Below are 17,653 nucleotides of genomic sequence, written 5' to 3'. Positions count from 1 at the left end.
TGATAGTCGTTTCTCGCTAGGGTTGTCATGAGGCCCATGCGGGTAGTATGTGTATAACCGCAATGCCAATGGGGTGAGGGGTGCAGATGGAACACTGGCCACATGGTGATCAATGTGGCAGCCCAGTGGGTACGCAGGGCTTCGTGATACTGTTCTCCTTCAGGGGACGTCTGAAATTTTCTATAATAAGAGGTTGAAAAGTGAATACTTGTATGATACTACAGTCGTAGATACGTGTCATTACCCATCTGTCAAACCCACAGACTGTAGAACACCAAGAGGGAACCCTAATGTGCACTCGGGTTTGGGTGATGATGACGTGTCAGTGTAGGTTGGGGATGTGGGAATTCTCTGTACTTTCTGCTCAACTTTGCTGCGAACCTAAAACTGTTCTAAAAAAGAAAGTGTATAAATAATGAATGCACATAAAGCACTTGGCTCAGGGTCAGACTGGGAGTGGACTTCTATGCTCAGCATCTGGGCCCTCCTTGCGTCTCCACTTCCTTGACCTTTGAGGTCCTGGCATCACAACTGCAGCCTCTCCTCTGGGTGGTCCCTGGGCCTCTCACTCCTCTTCTGCCTGCTCCTTAAATACTTTCCTTTCTTGACACTCTGTTCACATTCTGGTAGCTATGAATTCCTAGGAGGTGAGGGCTCGGGAAGCCCGTCTCCACAGCAGGACTCGTGAAGTCCTTCGCCCCTGCCTCAGCCCCCTCAAGGTTGCCTGGCTGGCTCCTGGATTCCCCAAATCTAGGAAGTTCAAACTTTTCTTCTTTTTCTGACCTCGGACCGCTTCTTTGCCCCCGGATGTGCCATTCCAGCAATACTCCTTATAGTTTCTTGCTGGTTCTCACTTAATGCTCATTAAAGGGGAACAGAACTGCCATCTTCAAGAAATGCCAAATAGCTCACGTGACTTGGGCTTCGAAGTCCTGATCTCAAAGGCATCCAAAGTCAAGTGCTGCAGGTAGACACCCTAGCTCTTGAGGGAGGCTGTGGGGAGTGAGGAGGCACCTGGCTGGTTTTAATCCTCATCCCTGTCTCTCCCGGCCTTGGAGGTGTCTGAGGAAGTTGGTGGGTTTCCTGCATCCCCAGAGGGCAGAATCATCTCTCCTGGGCAGGGCTATGGGGACGCCAGTTGGGGAGCTGCCTGTCAGTGGCAGGAGCCCTGAAAACAAAGGCTGCGGGAACAGGTCCCTCCCCGCAAGGACAACGCCACCCAGCTCCCCACTGAATGCACTCGATTCGACTGGGGGCCACTAATTTATTAAGAGGTCATCGAGAGGGCGGGCCCCCTGACAAACTGCAGGAGCCATCTGCTGCGCTAAGGGTGGTGATCAGGTGCCCCTTTAGCGCCCCTGCCAGCCTGACTCCAAGGAGGCCCCTTCCGGCAGAGAGCAAGGCAGGAGGCGGCCAGCGTCCTGAAGCGGCCACCAGGTGTGGCTCGTCGGAAGGACTCGTGCTGGAAACAGGATTAGCCCAAAGAACAGCAAGTGGCTCTGGGGTGGAGAGGTTCTGGGAGATGCCCCGCCCCTGCAGGGCTGCTACCACATTCGTGCAGTGAGGGGGCGGCACGCCCCGGGGCCCTTGTAGCTGCAGGTGCTTGGGGATCAGGTGGGGGCTCCCCAGGGGAGGCAGCTTTAGAAGAAGGAGATGGGCACCTGACTTCCCCTGTCCAAGTGAGCCCCCCCACCAGTCACACTTGGGCCCCGGTCCCTGCCTCGGAGCCCCGACGTGTTGGGGCAAGAGCGTTCCCGGCTGGGCGCGGGGTCAGGCCTCGGCCCTGCCCTGGCGCCACCACTGCCTTCTCCCGGCCGGGCACACGCAGCCTCCCTCAGCCTGGTCCTTGCGCTCGGCCGGCTAGCTGGCCGTGGTCCTCCTCGGGATGCAGCCTTCCATCTCCAGCGCCTCAGGCCAGCCTTCGTACTTATTGGTGTGCTTACTGTTCTTCACGTGCTGTGGGGTTTGGGGAGCAGGAAGTCATGGCCTCAGCCCTCAGGCATAAGGGTCAGACAGAGCTTTCAGTCCCCTTCTCATCTACAAAATGGCAATCGCTTCCCTCGCAGGTGGAGTGTGGGGGAGCCAACTGCTCTGCATGTGTGTGGGCCTGGCACACACAGGGAAGGTAAGGAGGGAACATGATGTACGTTCCCGCCCTCACCTGGCCCGCAGGGAGCTGCTGGAAGCTTCAGGAAGAACAAAGCCAGAGGGCGCATTTCTTCTCGGGGTGCTGAGTTGCTCTTTTCTGGCAGCCAGAGCCCTCCAGAAACCACTGAACAGCCTATTTGCCTTGTCCTGCTGGGGGCGGGGGGCGGGCGGCAGGACTGGGGAGCACTGTGGCTTTCACCAGGCTAGGAGCCTCCCACAGATGAGGATGGTGCCTGGGGCTTCGCAGACCCTCACGTGGGGCTTGACATGTGTGGCTCTGGAGGAGCAGTCGACCAGAGGGCAGCAGGGGCTGGCGGGAGCAGGAAGTGCGGTGTGAACCAGGGCACTGGGTCGCAGCAGGATGGGACCAGCCTGAGCATCTTGAAGATGTTTGGGAGAAAGATTTCTTAATTGTGAGTCTTGCCATTGTGAAAGCTTTGCCATTTAAAGACCCTGGAGGGGTCAAAGTTACTGGCCTTCCCCATACCGACGGCGAGGGGTCTGGAACTACCCTGGGTAGGGGTGCTGGTGCTGGAGGAGAATTCAGGGAAGCCTGGGGCGTGGACTGAAGGCACACTGGCGGGACGGAGGCAGAAGGGGTGGGCACACTGCTCTGGGCTCTGCACCCGTACCTGCTCAAAGGGGCTCTTGTTCTGCACGCCCTTGGCCCCCACAAACACCCAGCTGTCCCGAAAGGCCAGATCCTTCACGTTCTTGCTGCCCAGATCGCTGAAAAGCTTCCTGGTCTCTTCATTCATCCTGCCACACAGAAGGAAGAGATATAAGCGGTCGCCGTGGGAGGGTGAGGCTGAGGCTGGCCTTGGCAGTCACTTACTTGGTGGCTGGGTCGTCGTAGGATGCCACAAATACCAAGGTGCCTTCATGCAGTGGCCGAATAAACTTCAGCAGGTCGTTGACATCTGGGGTGACAGGTCCCATGAAACGTGGAGCATCAGGCACCACGGAGTGCCCATTCCCCACCGACCCCTGTTCTCCAAACAAGGAAACTCAAGTAGGGATCAGGCCAGGGACACGCCCACCAAGGGTCGCCAAGTAAGTGAAGGGACAAACTGGTATAAGAAGCCAGGGCCACCCCTATGACCATACACCTGCCTTTTCCAAACCCAAGGAAGTGCTCAAGAAGCTGCAGTGAATGGACAGAGGGCGGCACTTCGGGGGAAAGATGCCCAGTCATTTTGCTGCACATGGTGACCACTCACCTCCTGCCCACATGTCGAAGGCCCGGGCCTCGATGAGCTCACCACTGACCCCTGGGTTGAGAGGGAGGGAGGGGGTCCTGCTGGGTGAGCTGTCAGGGCAACTCCACCCTACCACCTCAGCCCCCCTAGACAAGGCTAAGGACACGGCACTGGCCACTGAGTGCAGACCTTCTGGAAGCTTTCCAAACATTCCCTCATATTCATGCCCACTGTGCCCCCTTGTTCAGACAGCTGCAGCCCATCCAAGGCTGTGGAGGTTCTGTCTGCCATCTGAGGCTCTCCAGGGGCTTCCTAGGAAATCCTCTCCAACTTCCTGGAAACTTCTGGTTCTTTACTGCTACTGTGCTTTTGTTTATTGGGTCACTTCTTCTGTGGAAAATTCAGCTTGCACAGACCCCTTCCCAGGCCTCCTTGGGAATTCCCAGAGGGAAGGGGAGGGGAGGGCCAAGGCCAATATCCAGACGCCTCCTCATGGGGAGGGCACAGGGAAGGAGGGTGGCAGGTCATGACATGGCTTCTCCGATCTCAACTCTGACCCCATATCACAGGCACTCACCATTCACCAGGGCGATGTTCAGTCCACGGCCCACGTTGTCCTTGACACTGCTCATGAGCCTAGCGGGGTGGGGGTGGCAGAGCCCTCAAATGGCACATTTGCTCCACTTCCCTTCACAGATCCAGCTTCCAGTCTCCTATGCCCCCCCACTGTCCACCCCAAGGAGCTCACATTTTATCTTCGAGGCAGATCTTTGGTCCGATGACATTGGCAGCCCCGCTGACCATGCGGAAGGCCAGGTGCTCCTCAGGACACGGCTGGGGCAGGCCGCATTTGTACTTCCTGGCTCGTGGCTCTGAGCAGGGACAGCAGGAGTGACCCACAGGCCTGGCCCTGGGGTCACCTGGGATCTGAGAGGGGAAGGTCAGGACCAGCCCACAGGGAGGCATGAGTGGCCACAGGACAGGGGACCAACAGGGGATGGAGAGGACATGGCTCAGGCCAAGACCAGGGACACTTCCATAGACACTCTGTGTCCTACTGGGGCTGGCCTCAGGGCAAGGGGACAGGGACCTCAGGGAGGCTTTTCTGCCCCCGGTGGGAGAGGGGAAAAGATGTAGGAGGGCTGGCCTTGGCTGTGGCCCTGCCGGGAACAGAGCACAGGTGGGGAAGGAGGGAGCAGCTGGGAGGGTGACTGCAGAAAAGTGGTGACTCCCTCGGGCAGAGGTGGGAGGACAGGAGCAGGGCAGCCTCCGTTACAGGTTAAATTGTGACCCACAAAAGATGTGTTGAAGTCCTAACTCCCAGCACCTTCGAATATGACCCTGTTTGAAAATAGGCTCACTGAAGACATGATTTGTTAAAATGAGCTCATCGTGGAGTAGGGTGGCCCTAAATCCAATGACAAGTGTCCTTATAAGACACAGAAGACAAGACAGATACAGAGGAGAAGGCCGTGTGCAGACAGAGGCAGAGACAGGAGGGACGTGGCCACAAGTCAAGGAACACCCGGGGCCCCTGGAAGCCCGAAGAGGCAGGAAGGACCCTCCTCTGGAGCCTGCAGAGGGGCTGTAGCCCTCCAACAGCTAGATTTCGGACTTCCGGCTTCCCGAACATTCCTGAGAGAAGAAATGTCTGTCATTTAATCCATCCAGTTTGTGGTTATTTTATTGCAGCTGCCCCGGGGAAACTGATACAGATTTTGATGGCAGGAGGCGGGGGGTGGGGTGCAGCTATTACAAGTCCCCCACAAACTGGAAACGGCCTCGGAACTGGGTAATGAAGGGAGGCTGTAGAATTCTGAGGTGCAGCTAGACAAGGTCTAGACTGCCTCATGGGAGTGTTGGTAGAAAGAAGGACGTCAGAGGCACTTCTGGTGGGAGCCCCGACGGAAGGACGCGGAGAGAGAGCACATGGGGCCCGGAGCGCTGCCGCCGATGGGCGCCTTAGAGACACTTCTGACGTCGTCTCGGGTGGAAATGGGGAACATGGTACTGGACGCTGGAGGAAAGGGGGTGCTCGTCATAAAGTGGCAAAGAACTTGGCCAAATCTGGTTCTAATGTTTTGCGGAGAGCAGAACTTGTAAAACACTGAGCTGGGATCCTTCGCCGAGGAGATCTCCAAACACAGCGCTTGAGAGCAAGCCTGGTTTCTCCTTGCTGCGCCCAGTAAGGTGTGAGGCGAGAAAGGGAAGTTGAAAATGGAATTGCTAAGTACAAAGGAACCAGAATGTGTAAATTTGAAAAATACTCAGTCTAATCATATTGCAAAATATGAGAAAGCAGGCTCTGGATAGAACACCAAGGCTGTGGTCGGAGGACCAATTACTAAAGAGCTGAGGCATGTGACTTGTGGTTCCACTCAATCCTGTCAGCAGAAGCCAGGAATCGAGATCTGCGGGGCCCTCCTGTCTCCGACCTCAGAGTCTCATGAATTGCACAAGACACCAACGAGGTTTTTGAGACACTGCCATCCTGGGCTGAAAGGGACAGAAAAAGGACAGAAGGAAGTAAGGATGGCTCTGAGGACAGAGATGGCACAGGCCCAGAGGGTAGGACTACCCCCACCAGAGGGTGCCCCCCCCACTCCAGTGGGGCCAGAGGACAGAGCATTCGGCCACAGAGGATTCTTCTTAGGCCTGGAATCCTGATGGCATTTGCCCTGCTGGGTTTCAACTTGCTGGGACTGCTGACCCCTTTATTCCTTCCAGTTTCTCCCTTTTGAAATGGGAATGTCTATTCTATGCTTGTCTCACCAGTGTATTGTGGAAGCAGGTAACTGGTTTTCTACTGGAGCTCCAGTAGGCTGTGAAGGCTAGTTTGGGGAGGGATGGATGGAGAACAGAGACCCTGGAGGACTTGAGGCAGGCCGTGCTATGAGGGCTGGGCACGGGGGAGGAGTGGGGAGGTGATGGAGCCTTACCTGTGGTCACTGAGTTCTCTGGGCCTGTGGGTACAGAGAGTTGTTTGTGTTAGGGTGGAGGCCTCCAGGGGCCGGCAGCAGGGCGCCCTGGCCCTATACCATGAACTCAAGGTGGAGGGTCAGTCAGGCTCAGGGGCCAGGGGCTAAGCCAGATGCAAGCCCCCTGCTCTGGGAAAAGGGTAAATTACAACTGTAAACAGTACTTGGGGGAAGGGCTACTAATAACAAGGTATAGAGTGCCCTCCCCATCCCAGAGGCCAGGATAGAGCCTGCAGGGAGCAGCTGGGATATTGTCCCCAACGTTCAGCAGAATCCCCCTGCCTCTCACTGACTCCGCTGACTCCAACAGGCCACAGAGTTCTAATTAGCAGGGACTGGAGTTCCCAGCTGAAGCAATTGGGTGGTAGGGGGAGGACTGTGCTGGGTGCCAGGAGACAACCCGAGGGCAGCTAGAGGTGGCCTGCCAGGAAGAGACCGAAACCCCAGGCCACCCCCACCCCACCCTGAGCCTCTGCCCACAGGCCCAGAGTGCCCCCCAGAGCGGCCTCCACAGCAGAGTGAAGAAGCGTCCCACACTTACTGGTGAAGAGTTGCTGGATGCGAGGAAAGCCACTGCCAGGCCCACCCAGGAGGATGCTGACCACGATCCAGGTAAGGCCCACGGTGACAACCAGGGCCACAATGCGGAGGGGGCCTGGAGGCAGGACAGACAGGGGCAAGGCCACCTTGGTTGCCAGTGAGCTCCCGAATGACCCTGGGGCCTCTCAGTACTGAATCTCCCTGCCACTTGGGAAGAAGTGAGCAGAGGACAGCAAGGTGGGGACCTGCTGCCATCTGCCAGGCCTGAGAGGGGGACTTGAGCTCCTGGTAGGCAGAAGGAGGCCCCTGAATCCAGGGCTTTCAGCTTGGTTCTCTGTGGCACGTGTGGAGGAGCCCAGCAGACCTTACTGCTCAAGAGGCTCCAAGCCTCCCTCAGGGGCCCCCTAACTTTCTGCCTCTGAGGCCACCAACATATTTATATCCCATCTGTCCTGTCCTCTTTTTCTCCTGTCATGATGGAGGAGAGGGTCCGTACTCCTTTTGAAGACCAGTTCCTGCAGCTGTTGTGAGCGGGACCCTAAGCTCTCCTCTCAGTGATTGTCATCCTCTCTCACTCTCCTCGACCTGCAACACCGCCCATTGTAAGAAAGCACAGGAGAGGCCCTCCTTCAAATCCCATCCAGCCACTGACTTCTCCCCCCTCCCTTTGTCTTCCCCAGTCTCACCATCCACTCTCTTCCAACCTACTCCAGTGTGGCCTTATCTCCATCACCCCAGCGAAACAGCTTGTGGCCAAGGCCATGTATCACCTTCTTGGAGTCAACTTCCTGGGTCACCCGTTGGCCCCAATCTTCCTGACCTCTCAGTTGGCTGCCCGGTCCTCCTGCTGGAAACACTTCTCCAGTGGCTTCTGTGACAGCACATCCTAACCCCATCTGGATGCTCCTCTACTGCGATACATTTACAAGGCTGCAACCTTTAGCAGTTCTGAACTGCAATTCTTGAGTTCTGCTCGCCACCGCCCACCCTCATCTGTTCCTGCCCCAGCCAAGCCGTCTATCTCAGTTGTCAGGCCGACGGCAGGTTTGGCACCGGTTCTTACCCAGCCCCATCGCCACTCCGGTCAGTTTCTACCCTAAGACCACGCCTCTCCGACACTGCACCCCGCCCCCTCTCCACCTAGCCGCCATGCTCCCTGGAGCAGCCTCTACCACCACTCGTTTTTTCAGACAGCGGCCAGCTATCCGAGTTGGGAGAAATCGACTACCCTGATCCTCCTTTCACAGCTCTTGAAGTCCTGGGAGGTGAAAGGATTTACTCAAGGTCACAGAATGAGTGTTTGTGCGGTGCCCTTCGTTTCCAAAAACCACACTCAGTGGTCTGCTCGGGCCCCTCCAGGCAGACCTTCGGACACCTGGGCCTCCAGTCCGGTCCCCTTTCCAACTGGCACCCGTTCACTGTGGAAGCCACCCACCTGCCAGCCTCATGTCCACTTCTACCGCTGGGTTGGGGCCGCCGGCAGGTGCACTGTTTGGGGACCGTGCGCTCTGGGGACAATAAAGCAGAAGAGCAGGTTTGGGTGGGACTCAAGGATGAGCCTGGGCTTGGCCCCTGTTGCTAGGAGGTCGCGATCGGCGCACCGGGTTGTTCGTCCAACCAGCTGGTCAGGCTTCTCGCGCATGCGGAGAGAAGCCCTGCCAGGGCAGGAGGGTCCTCCGGAACTCGTCGGCTCACGATCGTGCCCACGGGAGCCTCTGGGGCCGCGGAGTAAAGGTGGTTCTCCTGGACAGAGGCCTCCTCCGTTGGAGGCCCTGAGCTCAGGCCGCCCCCCTCCGCCCCAAGGCTGGGGGCGGACGACACGGGCTAGGCTGGTGGAGACTTGCCTGGCCGTGGGGGAGATGCGAGCTGGGTTGGGGGCAGCCTGGTCAGGCCGGCCGCTCGGCTCCGCTCCGCGACGGGAGGCGAGCGAGGTGCGCAGCTCTGCCCGACAGGCCCGGCAATGGCGGCCCGGGGCGGGGCCGCGGCCCGCAGGCACCACCCCTGCCGTCCGCTCGGGCCCTGCCGCCGGGCGGTCAAAGGAGAGGCGGCTGTGGAGTCCCCACCCCGGGCTCCGCGCGCCCCCGCCCACAGGCCCGCCTCCGCCACGCGTCCTGGGCGCCGGGTGGGCGGGGCCCGCGCCGGCCCCGCCTCCGAGTGCGCTTCGCGGGGGCGGCCCGGCCGCCGCAGGGGAGGAGCCGGGTGGCCTCCGCCGGATCCCACGTCGGCTTTGAAGCACAAGTCTCCCCTCAGGCTCCTCCACGGTGGGAGATGCCAGCCTTCCTAGGCTTCGAGGGCTGCGGTTGAGCTCGTGGCCTGCAGTCGGATTCCTGAAGCCTGGGCGAAGCGGATGGATCTGGGGGCGTAATTGGAAATTGTTTTAAAATTGAGATGTGTGTCTTTCAGAAAGCTGGAGGCACAGGAGAGTACACGGGGGAAAACAGGAGAGCGCGACGAGCCCGAGGCCAGAGCGCTGCCTTTCCTCACACTGTTCTCTAGACGGAAGCACGTCCACACGGTCTCGCGTGTCGCCGACGGCGGCGAGCTCCTGCCCGCGCCCCTCCTGCCCTCCCGAGGCGGGAAGGCAGCCGTGACACCGCCCAACGCACCAGCAGAGCGGCACCCGCCTCGCTCCCTGCAGGGCAGCAGCCCGGCGGCCTGAGAGCCCAGGAAGCATCTGTGCCCTCTGACCCAATCATCCCACTTACGGGAACCTTCCTAAGGAAAGAATCCAAAATAGATAAAGCTTGTAGTGCCAGGCAGTGACAGCTCTGGCTAGAATCCAGTAGCTTCTCCGTTGGTATACACAACATACAAGATCAAGGTAGTCAGTTTCAGGCCCCTGCTGCTGCAGTCGGGGATTAGTATTTTTTTTTTTTCTTTTTCATGAACTTGGGATCAGAGATAATGCTGACCATCCGTCAAACGTACAGATCTGTGAGTAGGGAACCCTGGGTACGACGGGTCTTTCCTGCAATGCTTGTAGTTGTGCCCAGTGGAGGGAGCTCCTGGCTACCCACACTCTTGGGCGGCCAGCCAGGCATGGGGCACCTGCCAGACTGGTAGCTCAGAGACAAGTGTTTACATCTTGCTCAGAGCAGGCATTTCAGAAAGTTTGGTTTAATGAGTCCCCCTGAGGGTCCAGAGGCACATCCACCATCCCCACAGGCACCACCTAAGTGATGGGATCCAATTCCAGATCTTCTGGGCCTTCTGGGGCAGCCTTGCACAACTCCCTTATTTCCTCTGGGACTGCTTTTCAGTCAGGACATAGAGAGGATTACACTCTCATGTCCTAGGCCCTCATGTCTCCTCCTGCCCCAGTGCAGGCAAGGGGCGTGACGTAGCACAGAATGTCTCCTCTGGGTGCTCTTACCTGTGCCATAGCTGAGGTGCCACTGGAGTCCTCAACAGCTCTCTCATTTGCTTCTCTCAGTGTAGACGCTGAAGCGGAGTTATCAGTTGATGGCCATCATATGGGCCTGCGTGCTTCTACCCCTGAGTCGGTCTCCTCACCTGGGACCTCTTGCCTCGACTCTAGATTAGGCGATCAGATCTCAGGTGACAATTGATTGCTCCCACCTGGTCCGTCCTGCCTCTGCCTGTCTTCAATAACCCACAGCTTAAGGGCCAGTGGAATATGGCCTCAATGGCCCCTCCTTCCACTTTCCAGAACAGGCAGCAAGATTTGCACATGACTGTCCTCATCTGGGCTCTCCCATCTCTACCTAGTGCCTCATTCTCCTTTCTTGCACGGGGGTCAAGACCTGGGCTTGCACTGTAATGCCGTCACCTGGGCCCTCACATCTCAGGCTGCTGTAGCCACACTCTGATGGGGCTCGGGTCTCTGCCCCAGCATAGCTCGCACCAGCTCACACGGCTGCAGCGCTCCGTGGGCATCGCGTCTTAGGTTCTCGCTCTCCGTCTCAGGGTAGGGATCCAGATCTGAGCTAACAGTCAAATGACCTCACCTGTCCCTCATTCCTCCACCCGAGGTTAGGCACCAGGAGCTGAGGGGAAAGGTGACTCTCCACTCCTGACCCTTAAGCCTTGCCTCAGTGTCAGCATCCAGAAGTTAAAGGTTAGTTGAACGTTGAAACTTGGGCCCACCCAGAGCTGAGGGGACTGTTGGCTGTCCTCACATGGGCCCTCCTGTTCCGTCCCCACATAGAGATCTAGAGCCAGTTGAAAGCCCTTATGCCTCGGGGCGCCTGGGTGGCTCAGTCGTTAAGCCTCTGCCTTTGGCTCAGGTCATGATCCCAGGGTTCTGGGATCGAGCCCCGCATCGGGCTCCCTGCTTGGCGGGAAGCCTGCTTCTCCCTCTCCCACTCCCCCTGCTTGTGTTCCCTCTCTCACTGTGTCTCTCCTGTCAAATAAATAAAAATCTTTGAAAAAAAAAAAAAAAAAAAGCCCTTATGCCTCAGCACCCATGTTGCCACCCGGACCTGAGGTGACAGATGGATCTCCTCACTGGGTCTATCATCCCTCTTCCCCATTGTAGGGCTCCAGAAATGAGGTGACACTTGTCTTAGTTCAGCAAGACCCTAACTACTGTCAGATCGTATTCACTCAGAGCTGAGATGACAGCTTAATGTCCTTACTTGGGACCTCATGCCTCTTCCCCATTGCAGGTTCCTAGAGCTGACAGTTGACTGTCTTCATCAGGTCCCTCTCTTTGTTCCTCAGTCATCCAGGGTCAGGTGACAGTTGTCATTACCAGGGCCCTTATGTGTATGCCCCAGTGTAGCACCCAGATCTGGGGTGTCAGTTGACTGCCCTCACCTGGGCCCTTGTGCCTGTCACAGTAGAGACGGAGCAGGAAGAGATCAGGAGGTCCCAACACTCTGCCCTCCCCACTCACACACGGTCATCATGTGTTGGGGGCCCCAGAGGAGCTGGGTCCCTCCTCTACTTTGGGCTCCTGCTGCTGCCCTTATGTGGATCTTCCCACACTTCCAGAAGCATCCTCCTTGGTGATGCCAGGCCAGTGGGTTCCCCAGGGGGCCTGGGAAGCCAAGAGGATTATCCCTGGAACACAGCTCTGCTGGGTCCCCCCGAGTCTATGAATGTCTGTGGGGCTCTGCAAAGGACTCTGAGCTTGAAGACCCCTCCTAGGGTCAGGAAGCACTCCCACATGTTCATTTATTTGGCTTCTCCCTGACCCCCAAGAGTTTGAAGTTATCCTCAGGTCTGTATCTTGAGGATTTGAGGTTCCAGGGTGGTGGGCCTTAGCGGCTGGGAACTTAAGAGTAGGCAGGACAGCACCCTCTGGTGGTAAGCGGGGGAAGGCGTGGCCACATCTTCAGGGACCCATTCTGCCCCATTCCTGGCCACCATCTCGTGTGTCACCCCAGCTCATCTGCCCATCCCAGGCATGAGGCTGCACCATAGTCAAGGGCAAGACCCTCTGTGGCTACGTGGGAGCCAAAGGGTTACAGGGGAGCCCAGGAGTTCCTAGGCTGGCCCCCACTAGCTCCTGGGGAGGCCTTTGCCACGGCCCCCTCTCCAGGAGGCCACAGGCACCAGAAGGACCAAGGCCACTGCCTGCTGGCTGAAGCCTGGCCTCCAATCCTGTCCACATGGAGTCTTCTCGGCTGCTCTGCATGACCTGGGCTAGGAGGGATCCTGAGGTCCAGATCCCACCGAGGAAAATGACCACTTAAAGGTCTGTGATCTGGGGCGCCTGGGTGGCTCAGTTGGTTAAGCGACTGCCTTCGGCTCAGGTCATGATCCTGGAGTCCCTGGATCGAGTCCCACATTGGGCTCCCTGCTCGGCAGGGAGTCTGCTTCTCCCTCTGACCCTCCCCCCTCTCATGTGCTCTCTCAAATAAATAAAATCTTAAAAAAGTCTGTGATCTGTCCTAATCCCATGAAGCTCCTTCCTTCCCTGTTTAGGTGACCTTGGTGATTTCCCTCCTTCCTTAACCTGAAGGCACCACCTCCCCTGGTTATAGGAGGGGACGGGGAGAGTGCAGATGGCACCCAGGGGTGACATGCTAGCCTCGCTTATGGGATGAGAAAAGCCCACCATTACAGTTTCTTCTTTATTTATGTATTGTTCCCAGGTGGGAACCTTGGCTCATCCCCCACAGCCAGCACTCTTGTCAGGCTGTGCCCGTCTTCCTCACCCTCACCAGGCCTCCCACCTGTTGCCATCCCAGCCCAGGGGGACCATGCAGGAGGGAGCCCAGCTGGTTCTCAGTGGGAGGACCAGGAGAGGCCCAGATGGTCAGAGCAAAAAAAGCTCCAGGCATTTGCCTCCCAAGCAGGGTGGGGGACAGAGGGGCCAAACCCTGACAACCATAGCACCCTGGGCTAGGTCTTCACCTGGCCGGGAGCAGAGCATCCCTCCTGATTTTCTGGGCTGCTTGTTCCCTCCATAAAATGTACCACCATCGCATCATTTTGTCCTTTTGTTCCTGCTTGGTTGCATCTCCCAGAGCCCAGGCTGAGGAGAGCTGGCGGAGAGGGCAGGACAGACACTCGGGCTGCCACCTTTGTGGGGAGTGTACTGGGATGAGCAGTGTCCCCCCAATGTGTGTCCACCTGGATCCCTGGAATGTGGCCTTGTTTGGAAATGGGAGTGTTTACAGAGAGAATCAAGGTAAGTTAGACTGAGGTCATGGAATGGAGTGGGCCCCTAATCTGATATGACTGGCATCCTTCTAAGAAGAGAAACCAGGAGGAGACACACACGCATAGACACAAGGCAGAGCTGGGGGAGGATGGATGTCTGCTGTCCTAAGCTCCCCCTCCCCGGCTGTGCTGCCATACCCCCACCCCGGCATCCGGGGTCAGTCACAAAAGCCCATTGCCTCTCCTTCCTAAGTACTTCTTGCCTCCGTAGACTGGCAATGCGTGTAAACGGCCCTCAGTGATTCTGTGACGTGACCTCGCTGTGGCAGGGACAAGGTCAGGGCAGAGGCGGCCCATGTGGGCAGCAAGTGCAGTGGAAGCATTCGCTGGAAGGTGAAAATGAATGTGACCCAATCTCGTACCCCTACGCGGTCTGGTGATGAAATTCCGTGGAGTGGGGCAGGGTGAAGAGCACAGATGGTGGGGGGGGGACCTCTCAGGAGGCAGCTGGGCTCAGTCATGACTAGACGTGGGGTCAGGGGTGAACAAGGCCCAGACTGCCAAGCCCACGCTGGGGAGGGACGTGGGTGACAAGAACCGGGTGAGGGATGGGTCCACTGGCAGGAAGGAAACAAGCAGGGAGCAGGCGGGTGTGTTTGTGGATTTAATGGCAGGGGCTGAGATGGGGTGCGCCACTGGCTGTTTCTGCTTTTCCAGTGGCAAGGGGGCCCCCTGTAGGTGCACTGAAGTCGGTGGGCCATGGAGTGCAGAATTGGGGTAGTGGGGAGAGCTGAGGGGGGGCAGAGGGGCATTCAGGGGGCCCAAGACACCGGGGACTGCTGGACAGCAGGGAGGTCCCTTCCAGCGGGTGACCAGGAATGTCGAGTGGCACTGAGACTGGTGTGAAAACACTTGACCCCTTCCCCCCAGTTCCAAGGACCTTGCTCACAGCCAGCAGGAGTGTGGGGTGGCCACTGGCCCACGGATGCCCGCCCACTGTCCCCTCCATCATCCCTCACTCCTGTCCCTAGGTGGAGGAGCCCAGGACAGGTGGAAAAGCCACTCTGCTTCCTTCTGCTGGGGCTCAGTCCAGTGGACAGAAGCTGGCTCAGGAAGGGCCAGTGGCAGCTAGAGATGGTCACAGCGCGAGTCTCGAGTGCTTGGTGGTTGCGGAATGTAGCTAGGCCCGGGGTGGCTGGGGGCCAGGAATGTGAGGCTAAGGCCTATGGTCCTGAAGCCCTCCCGATGTGAGGCTGGGGGGGCAGGGAAGTGGGAGGAACGAAGACAGACAGGGCCAAGGTGGGTGGGGTGGGGACCTGGGGCTCAGGGCTCAGAGCTTGTGGGGATTCACCCACTTGTAGGTGCCCTCGTACTGGAAGCCCACTCTCTTCATCAGCTCATCTGCCTCCGCGGGGCCTCGGCTGGGAGAGTGATAGGCAGAGGGGAGATGTGAGGGAGCCCCTGGGCTCCTGTGCCCCAACCCCGCAGTCCCATCCTTCCCTCCCTGCCCGGCCCCTCACCTGCCATAAACATAAGGGATGGGCTGGAGCTTCTCGCGCTCAATCTTGTGCAACAACGGTGTAAAGATCCGCCAGGCTTCCCGGAGCTCGTCACTGAGGGGGCACAGTATGGCTTTGGGGGGTGTTCGTGGGGGCAGGCAGGGGGTAAGGGAGGGAGAAGGCTGCCGCATCACCTGGAGCCCAGCTCAGCCCCAGCACACACGGGGGGCACAGGGAACCCCTCACCTGCGCACAAAGTGCATCTGGTTCCCACAGAAGACGTCCAGGATGAGGCGCTCGTACGCATCGGGGAGCTTCACGTTCTACAAGGAGGAGGGTCCCTGCTGAGGCCGCCTGTCCACGCACAGCCCCCCAGCCACCCCCTACCCCGGGCCACGTGTCCACCTTGTATCTGTTGCCGTAGGTCAGGTCCAGCTCGGACTCCTCAGGGTTGAAGAACATGCCGGGCTTCTTGGTCATCATCTTGGTGTACACGGCCTCGTTGGGCTGCACGCGGATCACCAGCTCGTTGCGCTTGCATTGCTGCTGGAAGATGTCGCCGGCCACGTCGCGGAACTGCAGACGCACCTCAGCCTTGCGCTCGTTGAGCGCTTTGCCGCAGCGCAGGATGAACGGCACCCCTGTTCGGGGCACAGCTGGCTTCAGGACCTGCCCTGCCGGGGGCCCAGGCGGGAGGGAGCGGGGCTCCCCGGGGCTATGGCGGCCCCGCCTACCAGGCCCGGAGGCGCCACCTACCGTCCCACCTCTCGTTCTCCACATAAAGGACAACGGCTGCAAAGGTCGCAGTGGTGGACCCGCGGGGCACGGTGGGGTCATCCAAGTACCCTTTGGTGGACTCCCCCTCTCCGTTGGGGTTCCCGACATACTGGCCCAGGACCACGTTGTCTGCTTGCACCTCTGAGATACATTTTAACACCTTGACCTGGGAGAGAGCCGGGACAGAGGGGATCCTTGGGTAAGGGGATGGAGCAGCCATGTGTGGGACAGAAGACAGTAGGCCTGAGGAAGCCAGGGGACCTAGCAGGGTGGGCTTCCCGGCGGAGTGACTGGTCAGCACAGACAGGAGGACATGCATCACCCTGCTGAGGCCATGGCCATGGCTCTCCTACCCAAGGGCTCCCTGGGACCACCTGGACCCGCCCCCATCTTCTTCTGAAGGAGAGGCGATGGGTCTGCCCAGGGGACATGACAGTCACTGCCAGTCCTGGCAAAAGGGACCAGGAGGGGGCACCTCCACCCACCTTCTCATCACGGACGTCATCGGAGTCCGTGGAGGCAGGCTTCTCCATGGCCACCAGACACAGCATCTGCAGGAGGTGGTTCTGCATCACGTCCCTGCAGAGGGAGAAACAAGTGGAACTTGGCTCGGGGGGCATTTGGGCGGGGAGGAAGGAGCAAGGAGGGGGCTCACCTCCGCCCCCTCCCTGTCAGCCAGGTTCCGGGGACTCAGCACCTCAAATAGGGCTTTCTAGCAACAGGCTATGGGACTTGCTTCCTGAGCTCACATCTACCATTGAGGGCCCCCTAGGCAAGGGAAGAGACAGTGAGCCCTCCCTTCACAGCCACCACTGACCACTTAAGACACCCACTTATGAATCTGAATTTTGGGGTGGGAGGAGCTCCCCAGAACAGGGAGGGGTGACCCTGCAGAATGGCAGGATTGTACCCCTTGCCTGTGCTGACCTCCCAGGAAAGGAGACAGGCTCTCACCGGATGATCCCAAATTCATCAAAGTAGCCCCCACGGCCCTCAGTGCCAAAGGGCTCCTTGAAAGTGAGGATGATGCAGGCGATGTTGTCCCGGTTCCAGATGGGGCCAAAGATCCTGTTGGCAAACCTGTAGGAGGGGCAGCATGGAGGGTGCTGCTGTATCCTTGGGGGCAACAGCAGGATGGGCTGGGCCCCATGAGCGCCCAGCCCAGACCCAGTCCCCATCCACCCTGTTGCCCAGGCCTGGCCCTGGCCATACCTCAGCACCATGAGGTTCTGGACCATCTCCTTGCCCAGGTAGTGGTCGATGCGGTAGATCTGGTCCTCGCGGAACAAGGAGGAGATATGGTTGGACAGCCTGTCGGAGCTCTGCAGGTCCCTCCCGAAGGGCTTCTCCACAATGACACGGTTCCAGCCTCTGTGGGAGCCCAGAGCTGTGTCACCCCACACCCTCCCTGGGCAGCAGGGGCCAGAACTTCACCTTCCCCCAGGTCTCTCTCCCTGAGAAGAGGCAGAGCCTTCCCTCCCCATCTGCATTCTTAGGTGACTGGCAAAGCTCTGCTGGGTGGGCCCTTCTGCCCCACCTTGGCAGAGTCCCCAGACCTGAGGACACCTCCTGTCCTCCCCAGCCCTCAATGCCACACTGAGAACTTCCTCAGAAGCCTTCCTGCCTGACCCGCTGGTCACGAGGATAAGTGGTCCCGCCCCCTCCCAGTCCCACACTGGGAGCAGGTGGGGGAGCAGGGGGAGGGGATGTCAAGGGCACAGCTGCCTCTGCGGATTTAAAATGGCCAAAGGTCCCTTTCTTTGCTATTCCCCATGAACAGTTAATGTGAAACTTTGCGTTCGAAACCAGAACAAAGTGAAACAGATGACTGTGTCTTTGAGAGAAAGACGGACTGGCGAGCCAGCGCTCAAGAGGAAGCAAAATTCTTGTGCAGCAGTACCGCCACCTTGTGGTCATGAAGGGGACCTGGGGAAGCACC

General features: G+C 58.5%; 2 protein-coding genes across 5 annotated transcripts in view; both read right to left on the bottom strand.

Moving 5' to 3' along the window:
* Positions 1-1,247: 1,247 nt before the first annotated feature.
* On the bottom strand, positions 1,248-8,806 carry FAM3A (FAM3 metabolism regulating signaling molecule A). 2 transcript variants are annotated; one of them, XM_035010842.1, is made up of 10 exons: positions 8,710-8,793; positions 8,301-8,373; positions 6,867-6,980; positions 6,287-6,310; positions 4,096-4,219; positions 3,925-3,983; positions 3,369-3,419; positions 2,984-3,068; positions 2,781-2,907; positions 1,792-2,528 (listed from the first exon to the last, which is right to left on the bottom strand). In XM_035010842.1, the coding sequence occupies exons 2-10, from the start codon at positions 8,311-8,313 to the stop codon at positions 2,400-2,402; spliced, it is 726 nt and encodes a 241-aa protein (XP_034866733.1). In that variant the 5' UTR covers positions 8,314-8,373; positions 8,710-8,793; the 3' UTR covers positions 1,792-2,399. The 2 variants fall into 2 exon arrangements, with proteins under 2 accessions (XP_034866743.1, XP_034866733.1); XM_035010852.1 differs by having other exon boundaries at positions 1,248-1,956; positions 8,301-8,806.
* A 5,283-nt stretch (positions 8,807-14,089) lies between these two features.
* Positions 14,090-17,653, bottom strand: part of G6PD (glucose-6-phosphate dehydrogenase) — a 13,097-nt gene continuing 9,533 nt past the window's right edge. For all 3 annotated transcript variants that reach the window (XM_035010786.1, XM_035010802.1, XM_035010792.1), the window contains exons 6-13: positions 16,927-17,085; positions 16,669-16,794; positions 16,200-16,293; positions 15,694-15,880; positions 15,343-15,578; positions 15,184-15,260; positions 14,959-15,051; positions 14,090-14,859 (exon numbers count right to left, since the gene is read on the bottom strand). In XM_035010786.1, coding sequence (XP_034866677.1) covers positions 14,769-14,859; positions 14,959-15,051; positions 15,184-15,260; positions 15,343-15,578; positions 15,694-15,880; positions 16,200-16,293; positions 16,669-16,794; positions 16,927-17,085 — 1,063 coding nt within the window. In that variant the 3' untranslated portion in view covers positions 14,090-14,768. The remainder of the gene's footprint in view (positions 14,860-14,958; positions 15,052-15,183; positions 15,261-15,342; positions 15,579-15,693; positions 15,881-16,199; positions 16,294-16,668; positions 16,795-16,926; positions 17,086-17,653) is intronic.

Source organism: Mirounga leonina, unplaced genomic scaffold (genome assembly GCF_011800145.1).
Source record: "Mirounga leonina isolate KUSES-001 unplaced genomic scaffold, KU_Mleo_1.0 Mir_101799, whole genome shotgun sequence".
Classification (NCBI taxonomy): domain Eukaryota; kingdom Metazoa; phylum Chordata; class Mammalia; order Carnivora; family Phocidae; genus Mirounga; species Mirounga leonina.
Note: the sequence above shows the minus strand (reverse complement) of the source record. Positions and strands in the feature narration are given on the sequence as shown.